Raw genomic sequence first — 13,908 nt, forward strand, 5'->3', positions numbered from 1 at the left:
CTTTAGTTTTTTAAGAATGGCTGCACATATTACTATACACTGACATGCCAAAAGTAATAGGATGTGTAACAAGAACCTGTATTGTGTCCTACGTGCATGGGACCTCATGCATTAAAAGTGCATGAGTTTTTTGTTTGTTTGCACTGACAATTCTAGCCAGATGCCACCAGTCACGATAATTACTGCATTAGTGCTGCGCCATCCTCTCTAGGCAGTGATGTCTTCTATAACATATTCCCAGGACTCTTATTACTCTTGGGTTTGAGAAGGTTAAATACTGGCACAATTTAGCAAATATAATGTCTCCTTCATCTGGCACCTTCTTTCAGGCCTCACTCGAACTCCAATAATGCAAGTTGCCCCCTGAGGTAACACTTCAGGATAAATTACACACTGCTATCCAATGACTTTTGGGATGTCAGTGTATATAAGCTTTGGATGTGGGAGATTCATACCTGATTAACATCACAGACCCCCAGGTAAAACCAGCCCAACTCAAATAGGTGCTCAAGATGCAATTATCTGCTTTATTCACCTTGAATCCTCCTCACTGCTTCATTGTCTTGCTATAATTGGTAGCATCTCTGCAGATAACACATGTCTGTGTTGTGGTCTGGGGGGCATTCATGTGTCTCCTTTTTTTAGGAGCCAAAAAAAAGCTTTGGTTTGCTCTTAATCCCATGTCAGTGTGGGTCCATGTGGCAGCACTAAGCCTGCAGCATATTCCTGAGTGACTCACTGCGAGAATGTGTTAAAGAATCTGCAGAGTCCACAGAGAATAGGCCTGAATAAATCAGCGCTACTTCTAAAGTGTGTTCTTAGGTGCACGTTCTCCCTCTTTCCCTTCTGTTTGCTTAAATATCTTGTTGCCTTTGGGCTCAACGCTTGAGTGTTCTCAATAGATATCAAAATGAGTTCAGCACGGATGGAGGGGAGGGAGTTTGGTGGGTTTCACAGCTCTGTTCTGGTATCAAACTGTGGGCTGGGGGCAAAATGAGGATGTTACAGTGCTGAGTAGGAGAACGCAGTGTGCGCAAGTGTGTGTGAAGACTGCATTGACCCACAGAACCCCTGCTACAGATCACTTGGGCACTGCTGGAGGAAGGATCATCTATCTTTCTAGCTTAAGGGGAGAGTGCTGACCTAATGCTAACTGCTAGCAGCCTGGCCACACATGTGCATAGTTACTACACACACACGCGCATACACACACACACCTAGTAATGGTTTGATTAAAAATGAAATGGTGTAATTCATATATATTTCCTCTCTGTAAATGTAATGCTATAAGCTTTATTTAAACATTTATATATTTATTAACCTGGTATTACTTATGCATTAACCTGGTATCAGGCATGTGTTTACCTGGTATTACTAATGTGTTAACCTTGCATTACTTATGCATTTAAGTAATATTACTGAAGTGTTTTCCTGATATTACTTAAGTGTTTATCTGATCTTCCTAATTCACTAATCTGGTATTACTTACCCCTTTATCTGGGTTTACTTATGTGTTTACCTGATATTACTTATGTGTTGTCTGGTATTACTTGTATGTTTATACTTGTGCATTAACCTGGTATCACAAATGTGTTTACCTGGTATTATGTATGTGTTAACATGCCATTACTTCAGCATTTAAGTGATATTACTTATCACTGATCATTTACCTGGTATATGTTTTAACCTAAAATTATGTCATGATATTAATTGTTTATATGTGTTTACTTTATTATTTATGTATTATTTATGTTATTATATTTACCTATTTTTGCTGTCCAGAAAAAATATATATAAATATATATATATATTTTTTTTTTGTTTTAGACTTTTTCAACCTGGTCACTTCATGTGGCTAGTATCTGAATTGCATATTTTTATATATCTGGATTTTAAGATCTTATTCTCATACATTTACACTTAGAAGCCCAAACTATCTTTATACCTAAATCAGACTGTTGTTGGGAACAAAATAGGCAAATGTGTTTGCTGTGCATCAATCATCACAAGAGTTTTTGTTGTACTGAGCAGAGTTTTGGTGTTGGGCTTTGGGTGTTAACTGTGTCTTTGGGAGATGGATGTGTTTAGACTGTAACACGTGGCTCAAATGTGTCTCAGACCTCCTGAAGTGGTTTCAGATTTGTATCTGGCTTTAAACACCTTCAATCCTAATGCTCAAGATGCATTAGCTGACCAGGTGTAAACTGGGTCTTTGACAGGATCTGACAGTTGACCTCTTTATCAAAATAACATTCTGAATGGACCTCAAATGTTCTCAAATCATTTAGGAAAAAAATATCATCATGACTTTTCATGATTTTTTTTAAGTTACCATTTTTGAGACACAGTTATTGTTTGACAGCAACAATATATTAAACTTGCTTCTGTGTTTGTGCTGCCCTCAGAGTAGCAGAGAGAAATGTAGATTTTTATTCCTCCATTATTATGTTAATGTACTGTTTACCATTTAAATTTTCCATTTCTGTTCTCCACAGAAAAAGCCACTCTCTGCTATCATTAAAGAAGTCTGCGATGGGTAAGGAATTGAATTTACAATCTTTAAAAAAAAATTCTGCTTTTGCTCCACTAGTTTTGCACAGTCCATAACAGCACACATCAGTGCAAATCAATGTGCAATCACTTAAACTGCAACTGCGTTGTGTCCTCAATCTCCGCTCTCCAGGTGGCAGCTGCCGAACCATGAAACCTATGCTCTGCAGAATGCTGACTCCACTAACTTCTACATCACAGAAAAGGTTTGGTGACAAATACACGTTTCCCAGAACTGGCTGCTTTGTTAAAGTGAAGATTTATTCTGTAAGAGAAGCTCTATCTAAATAACAATTCCTCTCCACAGAACCGCAACAACATCAAAAACGGCTCTATCCTGCGGCTGACCACATCTCCTGTAAGTAGCGGATTTGCAGCTCTTTTTGAATTCTGTCTCAGGTGGTGTTTATGAGAGCAGTGTCAGCCTGAGAGACCTGTCTTTATCCCTGTTCGCACCACCCATTCCTGCTCCGCTCCACTAATCCCCCAGATGTGATGGGGTTGCTGATAGGTTAGGCCGCTGAAGCTTCCTAAAGTGTCAGCAGGTGCGAGGGACCCTTGCGTGACGGTTTCGAGACGGAAGCTTCGGCCAGCTGCAGCTTTTCTCACTCGGTCGCTTTGCTGGCAGCCGAGCAACGAAAAGCTTTGAGGATTCAGTGTGTGCCAGCCCTTTGTTGGGGTTGGCGCTTCATTATGAAATGTATCTCTGTGCTGAAATGCATGTGCTGTTAGAGGTGCAGAGAGAAATATAGGATGAAAATGCTTGCCTTGCACGAAACATTAGGCAGAAATGGTCAGTAGAAGAGACACTGCCATTAAAATCTGAAATTATGTCAGTAGTTAGCTATTCTGCTTTTAACTCAATTTTGGATCATAGCTATAAGGATTTAATTGCGTTCATTGATTAGTGTTTATAAGTGGGGTCACCTCATCCCCAGCTCCCCAGCCATCTCATCTCAAACATATTGGATGGATACTTTATACACCTCTAGCCCACATCTGGCATTAGGCATGGTGCCAATAGGATTTAGTTGTCAATAGGTTGATCTGCTCTAGAGAGTCTTATTGTTTTGATAATGCTTACCTTCAGGGACTAGACAAGCTGTGTGTGTGCATTTGCACATCTGTGTCAGCAATGGGTTCAGCTTAAAAATATCTGAATGCACCCATTTAAAGTATAATGGGTTGCCCACAAACATTTGGACATATAGTATATCGTCGCTGTCCAATGAAAAACAAGCATCTCCAAAACAGCAACTTTACAGACAGAAAAAACTTCCAATCTTTCAATGGAAGTCTATGTAAAAAGAGTTTACTTCAGGTATTTTTAAAGTATTTCTATTGGTCCGTTCATCAAGAAATCTTGGCACAGTATAAGGGACAGTTTGTCTGTTCAAATTATACAGTAAACTTTAAAATAAAAAAAACATGACATCAGATCAGGAGATCATAGTGGTTCTTTGAGCGATGCCATAGAAGAACCACTTTTGGTTCCATAAAGAACCAATTATGTTTATGGTAGGAATGTGTGAGTGTGAAGATTCTTTTGAGATTCTTTAGCTCCCTAAAAGGTCAATTTCTTTTACAAATATGGCTTTGTGTGGAATAAAATGCTATTTTTCTATGGAATCGCTCAGAGAACCATTTACAGCTCCTTCAGAGAACTTCATTCATAGCATTGGACGCACTTAAAATATATTAATTATTCTGTAGGATGAGTTTCCCATTAACTGTTTGAAATCAGTGAAGATGTGCAGGACTGGCTCATTATAGAATAATTGTATGTATTCACCCAGGACTCATTTGGTTTTGTACATTTGAATGCTAGTACATGAATAATAACCTGAAAATACTAAAAAATACTGAACACAAAATATTTCAATTAAATGGCCCCTCTCATTAGTATGAAACCCATTAGCCATTAGTCATTCATCCTGTTAATGACCCCTCTCTATGTATGTGCGAATGTGTGTGTGACCCATGTTTGTCTACCCTTCTTGGCTGTGCTCCCAGGCCCAGATGGCACAGCAGCTGTACGAGCGCGTCCAGTCATCCAGTCTGGACGTGAAGCTGGACGGTTTGAAGGAGCTGGCCAATTCCTCCAGAGACGTTACCTTCGCCCAAGAGTTCATTAACCTGGACGGCATTACTCTGCTCACTCAGATGGTGGAGAGCGGCACAGAGTAAGTCAAGTTTCTGCTGTCTTGCTTTTTTTCTGAAGTCATGCTCTACTTCACATCCTCCTCTTTGCCCCGCCCTTCCATTCTCAGGTGTGCCCACACAGGTGGACTCGAGCTATAGGGGCACACTGTTAGTTGCTAAGGCCCACTGACTTGCACTGTTAGAAAAGACAATCATATTCACCATATTTACTTGTGCTAGGCACAGATGGAATTTGGCCTCCACCTTTAACCCATCTATGCAGTTAACACACACACACATACTAGTGAGCACACATACACAGTGATGGATAAAATCCTTGCTCATGGACCTAAAAGTGGCATCTTGCCAAACCCAGGACCCAGTCTTTGAGAGCCCAGTGCTCTGACCGCTGGTCCACCATAGCCCGATAAGCTCACAACAGCAGAGAAAGGGTTAACTTGCTCTTATAGCCTTTAACACTAAGGCACTGCAACTGTACCACACTTTTACCTTATGAACTCGAGTCTCGTCTATGTATACATCGTCGTTCTTTAAAATAAGTCGGTGCTGCTGAGTCACCCTTTAACGGCGGCCTCAGCCTTACCTGATCTGCTACTCGTGTAGAATCTTAACTATGTGGAAAAAGGTTTTGAGGGCAGCGGTTAGTTTACATTGCGAGCACTCAGGTTAAATAAAGCTACTTCAGTATTCCACCCTCTTTGTCTTCCTCATCTTTGTGTGTATAAATGTGTGTGTTTGTGTGTGTGTGGGATGCAGTGTAGCTTGGCCGAGGGGGTTGTCCCAGTTGAAGGTTAAAGCGTGGCTAGACTATCTGCTGAGGTGGAGCTTTTTGCAGTGCTTGTTCTGACGGCAGCCCCATGGGGAGCCTGTACTCAGCCAACAGACTGCAACACTGCCTCAGAGAGAAAGGGAGGGGACAGAAAGGGTTGAGATGGAAAGAGACCAAGAGAGAGATTGAGTGATTGTGTTCTAGAGAACATCAGGATCCAACTGATATGACTGTTATCCAAAAAAAAAAAAAAGATATAATTCAATAAACAAATTAGCAAAGGTGCCATACCCCCTTACACAGCATGAAAGATATGTTTATTATCCAAACAATTTCCCACCTCAGGAGTAAAATTCTTACTAATATCCTTTATATACAGATGAAAGTCATATTCCCAATAGAACATGAAGGGGTGGTAAAATTCATCTTAAGAAGGCAGCTTATGGTGTTCATTCTTATTATTCATATTATAAAATTGTTTAAAAATAACAAATAAATGGTGGATTAAATTTGACAACAAATAAACAATGTTAAAGAATGTCAGAATTGCCTTTCCTGTAATTTAAAGCAAATTATCACATTATTTATAGGCTAAACAAGTTGTTGTGACAGGATGCTAATTCAAACTAGGAAATACACTCAAACATACCTAACAGTTGTACAGAAAATATTTTTTAAAAAATGAGTGTATCTGTAAATACTGACAGATATAGAACCCTGACCATTTAAAATAAATAAAGAGATGTTGCAATGATCTATGTCTGTTGAAATGTTCAATACCGAAATGTCAAAATGATTAAATACTAAGAAAATTATATATATATAAAAAAAATCTTACTCTTTTAGAAATAGATTTGTCTTGTATAAAAATAGCTCATCAAACACTGTAGCACGCATTTTGTTGCATTACTTATCTAGACATTTTGGCAACCATAGCTGAAGTTAAGAAGCTACATTGATTAGTGAAAGAATTGTTTATTGTAAAGAGATTTAGATTAATGTAAATAATTCAAGACAGTTTATTAATGCCGTATCGGGGGGAATTTCACCCATGCCAGTAAATTTGTTAAACTCTGTGTCAGACCGGTTTATCAGACAGATGATATATTGATTGAGTCCTACTAGAAGAGGAAGTAGTGAGAGTGAACTGACAAAGAATGAGGAGAGAATGCTGGGTGAGGAATGAGAGAACAAAGGATGAGATTGAGGGGAAAAAAGAGAGATAGCTGTGTGTTCAGGGGGGGAGAGAGAAGCCGAAAGGGAGAGCGAGGACATATCTCTGCTATTACACTCCAGCTTTCCCACCCACTGAGGGCAGCTTTGAATGGTAATGAATGGCCAAGGGGTCCCCACTATCTGTCCTCCAGGCAGGTCAGCCTCAGGACAGCGTCAGACCACTCAGCCTGGCCTCCGGGGGGTTCTAGCCTAATTATTCCTCCCCCAGTCAGGCAGTGAAGAGCTGGATAAATATGGGCTTTTTTACTTAGGGCTCGCAGGCAAATCAGATAGATGGTCGATTTGTTCTAGTCTGATGCCGCAGCAGAGAAGGGGGAGATGTTTATCTAATGTATGGTATTTATAACTCGTTCTACAGAGTGTTAAATGCACTCTTTTAAGGAAAAAGTATCCAGCCATCACTGGGGTAGTACCCTCACGATTAAGTCTTCAGTAACTGTAAATCTGTAGCCGAATATAATTGGAATGTTAAATCAGTGAACAGTACTGTGCAGATATTTTAGGCACCAAAGCAGATTATGTAAGACATTTGTTCTAATCAAGAAGAGTCGTAACAGGTGCAAGTAAGGATAGGATAAAAAGTACTATATTTAAATACATTTTTACTATACACCATGTCAATTACAATCTTTTGAGACACAGGCAAAATGCAAAAGTATTGTTAGATTTTTACAAACGATATCCTCAGAATGTGCAGGAATTGTGTATTATAATAACAATGTATCACAATACGCTAGATCTGCAACAATAAGTATATATAATCGACAATGTTGATTATTTCTATTTGTCAACTACAAATTTCATTGTCAACTTATTGTTCATTCGTAACAGTACCATATTTCACAAAACGCTGGGGACAGAAACGTAATGGGAGTTGGGTAAATGTACCCAAACACAACAGATGACACATCTACTCACTAAATATCAGTACCTTCTACATTTAAACTACACTTTTTTTTTGTTTTTTTTTTAGAGGTGGAGGACATGGCAAAAATAATCATTGACCAATCGACTAATCGAAAAAATAATCATCAGATTAGTCGACTAACAAAATAATTCAGTTTCAGACCTACAATACATTAATAATTGTCATATTGCCCATCCTTAGATGCATGTAAACATAAATACAGTAAAAAGTAGCACATATTTCTAGCTAGTTTGAGGAACAAAAACGGCTTGGTTCCACATTTCTCCATAGATACCCACAGCCAGCACATGGATGTATCTGATTTATTATCATTTAAGCACTGATGTTGGATAATAATTATTAATAATACTAGACTCCAGTGAGAAGAGATTGAGTTGGAGATGTTTTAAAGAATGTAAATGATGTAAAATCAAAACTTTTTGTTGCAATTCTAAATATATTAATTCTGATTGGTGTTTTACTGGGCAGATGAACACAAAGGGGCAGTTTCCCAGACAGAATAAGCCTATTATTGGACTACACAACACTTTGTATGGATTTTTTCCATTGAAAAGAAAGTATACTCTATTTAAACAGACATTAAGCCTAGTCATAAATACCTTTTTCATTCTAATATTCATAGATTCTTAAAATTCTTGCACTGTGTCTGTGCGATTTTTAAATATATAGCACTGACTTACAGCTGATTGAGCATGTCTGAATGAATTACAAGTTTGCTTTAGTGGTCTTATATTCGATATGATGTCACTCTCGTAGAGATTCTTTACATTTGTTATAAAATGTAATTAATTTAATAATGAATGGACCAACAAAAATATTATACTTCCAAAGCTGACTTTGGAATAAATTTGTTTTATATTAAAACTTCTATGAAAAGTTGAACATTTTTTTCCTTTGCAAAGTTGCAATTTTGGAGCTATAACATTTTTGTGTGACAGTGACAATATGAATGAATGCTGTCCTTCTCTATAGCTTCTGTTAGGACAATGTGTTCTTTCATTGTTATAATCGTAACTACTGGGGAACTGAGTGAGGTTGGTTGTAGTCCAGAGTAGTTTGGTACTTTCCTTGTCCTAACACAGCATCTAAATCAGGACTGCTCAGTCTTGGTCTTAGAGATAGACTCCAACCCTTATCTAACACAGCTGATTCAGGTGATTAAGACATTATATCAGAGGTCTCTGTATATTAGAGCCAGTTTTAATTTTTAGTCTGATCTAAACTTAGCGATGAGCTAATGGTTTGAATCAGTAGTGTTTGAGCAGGAAAATGACCAAAAAATGGGGGAATCCAGTTTTAAGTATTATTGTAATCTTGGAAAAAATGACGATTTCCTATTTGTTTAAGTTGGAACTTTAGATTTTAGTGCTTGGAAAAATCAAGAAATAGGTTTACATTAAAACCTTTTCTCCAGCTGTTATTTAAACACACTGCAATATGTATTAACATATCCCTTGTGTTTCTTCAGTCTCCCATCTTTATTGCCATGTATGGTTAAATCCAGCTAGGAAAGAGGCTCTTTGTCTTACTTCAGTGTTTTAACATCATTATTTTGACATCATCCTCCGTCCCCCACAGTGGTTCCCAGTGGAAGTGTTTCCACATCACTGTGAATAGTTGTAGTGGCCTTGCTATTGGTTTCTATGGGCACGCCATACATAAAGCAGCTCTGTGTCAACAGCTCCTGACCTCAAAGAGCTTGTGTGTGGGTTTCTGTGCAGTCCTTTCATACTGAAAGGCACCAAGGCATGCATGCACACACACACACAAACACACACACACACACACATGCCGAGGCTCAAATTCTTGCCACAGATTCCAGCGCAGTACTGACCATACTGTAATTATTAAGGAGACTAAGGCATGACGGCACTCCCGAGGGCACCGAAACCAATGCTCCAGGCTCGGCCTGATGACATCAAGAGTCATGAATGTGGGCGAAAGCCAGCCTGAGCAGTAAACAGTCTCCCTCTAGTGGCTATTACTGTTTACTTCCGTTCAACTACATATAATGCGCACAACACAAACCACACAGTTAAGAATACAGTGCAAGGCAGTGGGCCAACAATTAAGCTGCCACATGAACAATATGCTTCTGCTTAGAAGAACAGAGCGTCACACTCAGTCAATCACATTTATGGAGCGTACAGTATGTCCTGCTGACAGAACAGTGAGACATGACAGATAAACAAAAGCCATTCATTTCTGTATGATTGATAATGCATGATTACAAACATGTGTCTCCATATTATCCATACTGTATAGTCACTGTCAAGCAAAAACGTTGCATCTCAAAAATGGCATCTTTACAGGAGAAAGAAAAATGTCAAAGTAAAAAGATTGTATACAAAGTTATTTTAAAGAATTGATATAGGTGCATTAATCATAATTTTTTCGACACTGCTGTCGGATTCAAATTATGTCAAAAATGGAGACCTCATATAACTGAAATAGCAGCTATTACAGAAACCCTTACAACCTTGGTATATATATATATATATATATATATATATATATATATATATATTTTTTTTTTTTTTTTTTTTTTTAACTCGTCTTCAGAAACTATTTTGAGTTATTTGTAGTCCCACAGCAATCATTTTGGGATCTATTAAACTGATGGTAATTATAGCAGTTACATATCTTCAAGAATGATGATGTGTGCAGTTAAATACCATTTTTGTCAAAAAAAAAAAGCCCAAATCTGCAAAAATGAAGATGCAAAGTTTTTGCCTGTCTGTGACAGTTTCTTGTTTAACTGTAAGGTTTAATTTGGATAGTTGTTTTTATTATAGTGTTAATGTAAGCTGTTTTTTATGTTAGAAAGTAAAACTGATGTCAGTTTATATAATGCAGAATTTGTGTAGAACATGTTTGTAGCAGTTTCTGCAATGCAAAGTCTGCATTGTATGAATATTATGCGAATGCTGGTGAGAATGCGAGTGTTGCTCTGCTTTGCATGCTTTGTGTCTTTTATTTGTAAGCTCATTTAGTTTGTATAGTATGTCTGACGTATGTCACCTCACATTTATAGATGTCAGAATTGTTTATGAAATCCTGTTTTTTATTGGATGATGTTGTTTGTTGTGTCCCACACCCACCTTCTCAATGGTGCTGTCAGTAGTCATGTCCTATCACTAGCCTGTCTCTGTGTGCTGGCTCTGATTGACTGTATCTGAAGGAGACCAGCAGATCAGACCTGTCCCTGTTGGTTTTGCTGTCTCCCTGACGTCAAAGTTTTTAAATCTTTGCAGACGGTATCAGAAACTACAGAAGATGATGAAGCCCTGGTAAGCCCCTCCCCCCTCGAGCTGGATAACCCCACTGTCTCTTAGCCTCTAATCCTCCTGACCACAGTCTGCATGATCTGGCTCTGGTCTGCACCATCAAACTGATGGGGAATAACACGGCAGCTCCTGCAGCCGCTACTGGTTTCTAATAAGACTTTTTTTGTGGTTTTTACTTAATAATTTTCTTCTTTTATTCACTTTTTTCATATAACCCAGTCGGCACTCTCCGTCTCTTTTGCATGTGGTATTGGGCAACTTGGGGTTTTAGGGTGTAGATGGATACTAACCACAGCACTCACCTGGGAAATGTAGCAGTAGATTATATTACTTCACTGGTTAATTGTAAGACAGTGTGATGTATTCAGATTCCCCAGAGTACTGCTCATAACAATGACATTCTCTAGATTAACTCATTCATATTGTCTGTGCCAAGTATGAAATAGAGTTACACTCTTGTAAACTTAGATTAGGGAGGGAACCGTATGATGTCATTCCTTATGTCTAAAATAGCAGCACACTGATTAAAGCCTTCAGAAAGCGGACATAATAACACACCAAACCCGAGTTACACCTAAACCACCTCTCATTTCACTCCACCTCTAAGCGTCTAGTCAAGGGAGGGGTCAGACAGTCACATCACAGCCCAACAGCATTTATAGGATCTTTTAATAGAATCATTTCAACCCTAAAGCCCTGTATGTGGTCCCAGACCACGGAATGATTACTACTAATTAAAACATTAGCATATTGTAAATCGTAATTAATTATTTTAAATGTTAGAAAGTTCTGAGTAAATTACCATTTACCATATAGTAAATAATTATTAGTTACTAAATAATTACAACTTATTTAAATATGAGTATATACTGATTATACTCATTGAATAAGTAGTAGATACTAAATAATAAGTAGGTTCTGCGTAATTACTCATTAATTAAATAATTGAATAATTACTAGATGCTAAACAATAAGTAGTTCCTAAATAATTGCAACTCATTATTAGAATATTAGAATTATTAGAATACTCTGATTCATTAGTAGGTACTTTTTGATTATCATTTATGTAATAATTAAAACCTACTAAATAATTGCTACTTATTGACCTATTAGTAAATACTAGATAATTACTACTTACTGAATATTTAGTGACACTGAATGCTTTCAAACTATTGCTTTTTTATTGAATAATTAGTAGATACTTATGATTACTATGTACTATATAAGCACTTACTGAATAATTACTATTTATTGCATAATTAATAGATACTGAATAATTATATTTTGTATTTAACAAGTAGTAGGTGTTAAATCACCCACTTAAAAATAAGTTTGAGGATCAGGGGGTTAAAAATTGCTGCTCAATTCCAGGTGCAAATGCTTTCTTACTACAAAGACTGCTGTACTGAAACTAATATCTCACTGGGGCCGATGCTGTATTAACCCACGCTGCCCTCTGGGCCTAACTCTCACCAAGTCTGTCAACCTTCAACCGGTTCTGTAAACCACTATGAGACACTGTTACTTTAATTAGAGGTAATTTGTAACGTGTAAATAAAAGATTTCATATTACGTATTACTGCATTTGTATATGTTTAATGCTTTGTGTTGAATTATAAATTCTGGAAAGTTTATTAGTTCATTTCTTTTCACATAAAGTTACATACAAGTTATTGTTAATTTTTAGCTTTTTTTTATATTTATTACCCATAATTTTTTTTTTTGTAATTATTAAGTGAGATGTGATGTAGTAAATATATCACTTAAGCAATGATGTAACAGTTCCCCATCAGTCAGACGCAGGATTTTTATGCACGAGTCTGCTGTTGAGTTGTGCTGCCTCCGAGCTGCCTCGCGCCTGCTGATGCTGTGGCGCCCCCTGTTGTTGTGTGAGCTGGAGGCTTTAGTGCCATGCTGCCTTCATACGCTGTTCTGCTCCAGCTCTCTTCTGCGCTGTGGCTTCTCTCTTGCTGTGTTGTTGGCTGAGACCCTGCTAATGCCCCCTGCCCCCAGTGAGACTAAGGCTTGGCCGTGCTCCAGGGCAGCTCAGTAGGTAGACATGAGGCTAGTGGCTGTTGTCTTGTTTCTTGCAGCTTTGGGGAAATGCTTTCCTTCACACTGACGGCCTTTGTGGAGTTGATGGACCACGGCATCGTCTCATGGGACACGTTCTCTGTGGCCTTCATCAAGAAGGTCTGTTAACTAAACTCCTTACAATGTGGGGTACTTTGGGTTTTTAAAAGGCTTGCTACCTTTGTGTGTGTGTATATATATATATATATATATATATATATATATATATATATATATATATATATATATATATATATATATATATATATATATATATATATATATATGTATATGTATCTTATCAAAAGGCTTTGATTATCATTGCTTTGATTATTTTGTTACGTTTTTTATTAAAACTGTACATGAGCGATTCTACAAAACAAGTCTATATCATACAGTATAGTCCAAATGATAAATATTTTTTGTTTGTTTTTGTATAAATATCTAATATGTTAGCAGGATTATTAAAGGTTTCATTAGAAATTAATTAATTTGGTGATATTTTAGCTGCAAATGTCATGGACAGTACAGTTCTTTAGTGAGCACAGATGTAACAATAGTCATGTACTAGCCATGTGAAAATGTGTTAAAATTATATTTTAATCTTTAATAATAATATCTTCTCATATGATAATCTGAGCACTTTGTTTTATAGCTTTAAGTGTGAAAAACGCAATTTTGCTTATTGCATCTCATTAAACAATGTGGGCAGAAATGACACTTGCTACGTAAAATGACCTGGGCTGGCCCAGGTCAGTCAAAAAAAAGTAGTATTGATTGAATTACGTCTTGCTTTAAATAACCTAAACAAAAATGATAGATCAACAAACAAACATTGTTTTTGGCAATTTAACATGTTAAGAAATATGTGTTAATCTAGTTATATCTAGATAATCTAGTGT

The 13,908-nt window shown here is 37.3% G+C and overlaps 1 protein-coding gene across 5 annotated transcripts in view; it reads left to right on the forward strand.

Annotated features, from left to right (window-relative positions):
• Positions 1-13,908, forward strand: part of elmo1 (engulfment and cell motility 1 (ced-12 homolog, C. elegans)) — a 119,064-nt gene that overhangs the window by 43,014 nt on the left and 62,142 nt on the right. For 3 of the 5 annotated variants that reach the window (XM_007258858.4, XM_022683222.2, XM_007258857.4), the window contains exons 3-8: positions 2,496-2,536; positions 2,684-2,756; positions 2,858-2,908; positions 4,564-4,733; positions 10,901-10,936; positions 13,027-13,126. In XM_007258858.4, the coding sequence (XP_007258920.2) occupies positions 2,496-2,536; positions 2,684-2,756; positions 2,858-2,908; positions 4,564-4,733; positions 10,901-10,936; positions 13,027-13,126 (471 nt within the window). The remainder of the gene's footprint in view (positions 1-2,495; positions 2,537-2,683; positions 2,757-2,857; positions 2,909-4,563; positions 4,734-10,900; positions 10,937-13,026; positions 13,127-13,908) is intronic. The other 2 variants (XM_022683221.2, XM_022683223.2) reach the window with 1 other exon arrangement.

Source organism: Astyanax mexicanus, chromosome 3, assembly GCF_023375975.1.
Source record: "Astyanax mexicanus isolate ESR-SI-001 chromosome 3, AstMex3_surface, whole genome shotgun sequence".
Lineage (NCBI taxonomy): Eukaryota > Metazoa > Chordata > Actinopteri > Characiformes > Acestrorhamphidae > Astyanax > Astyanax mexicanus.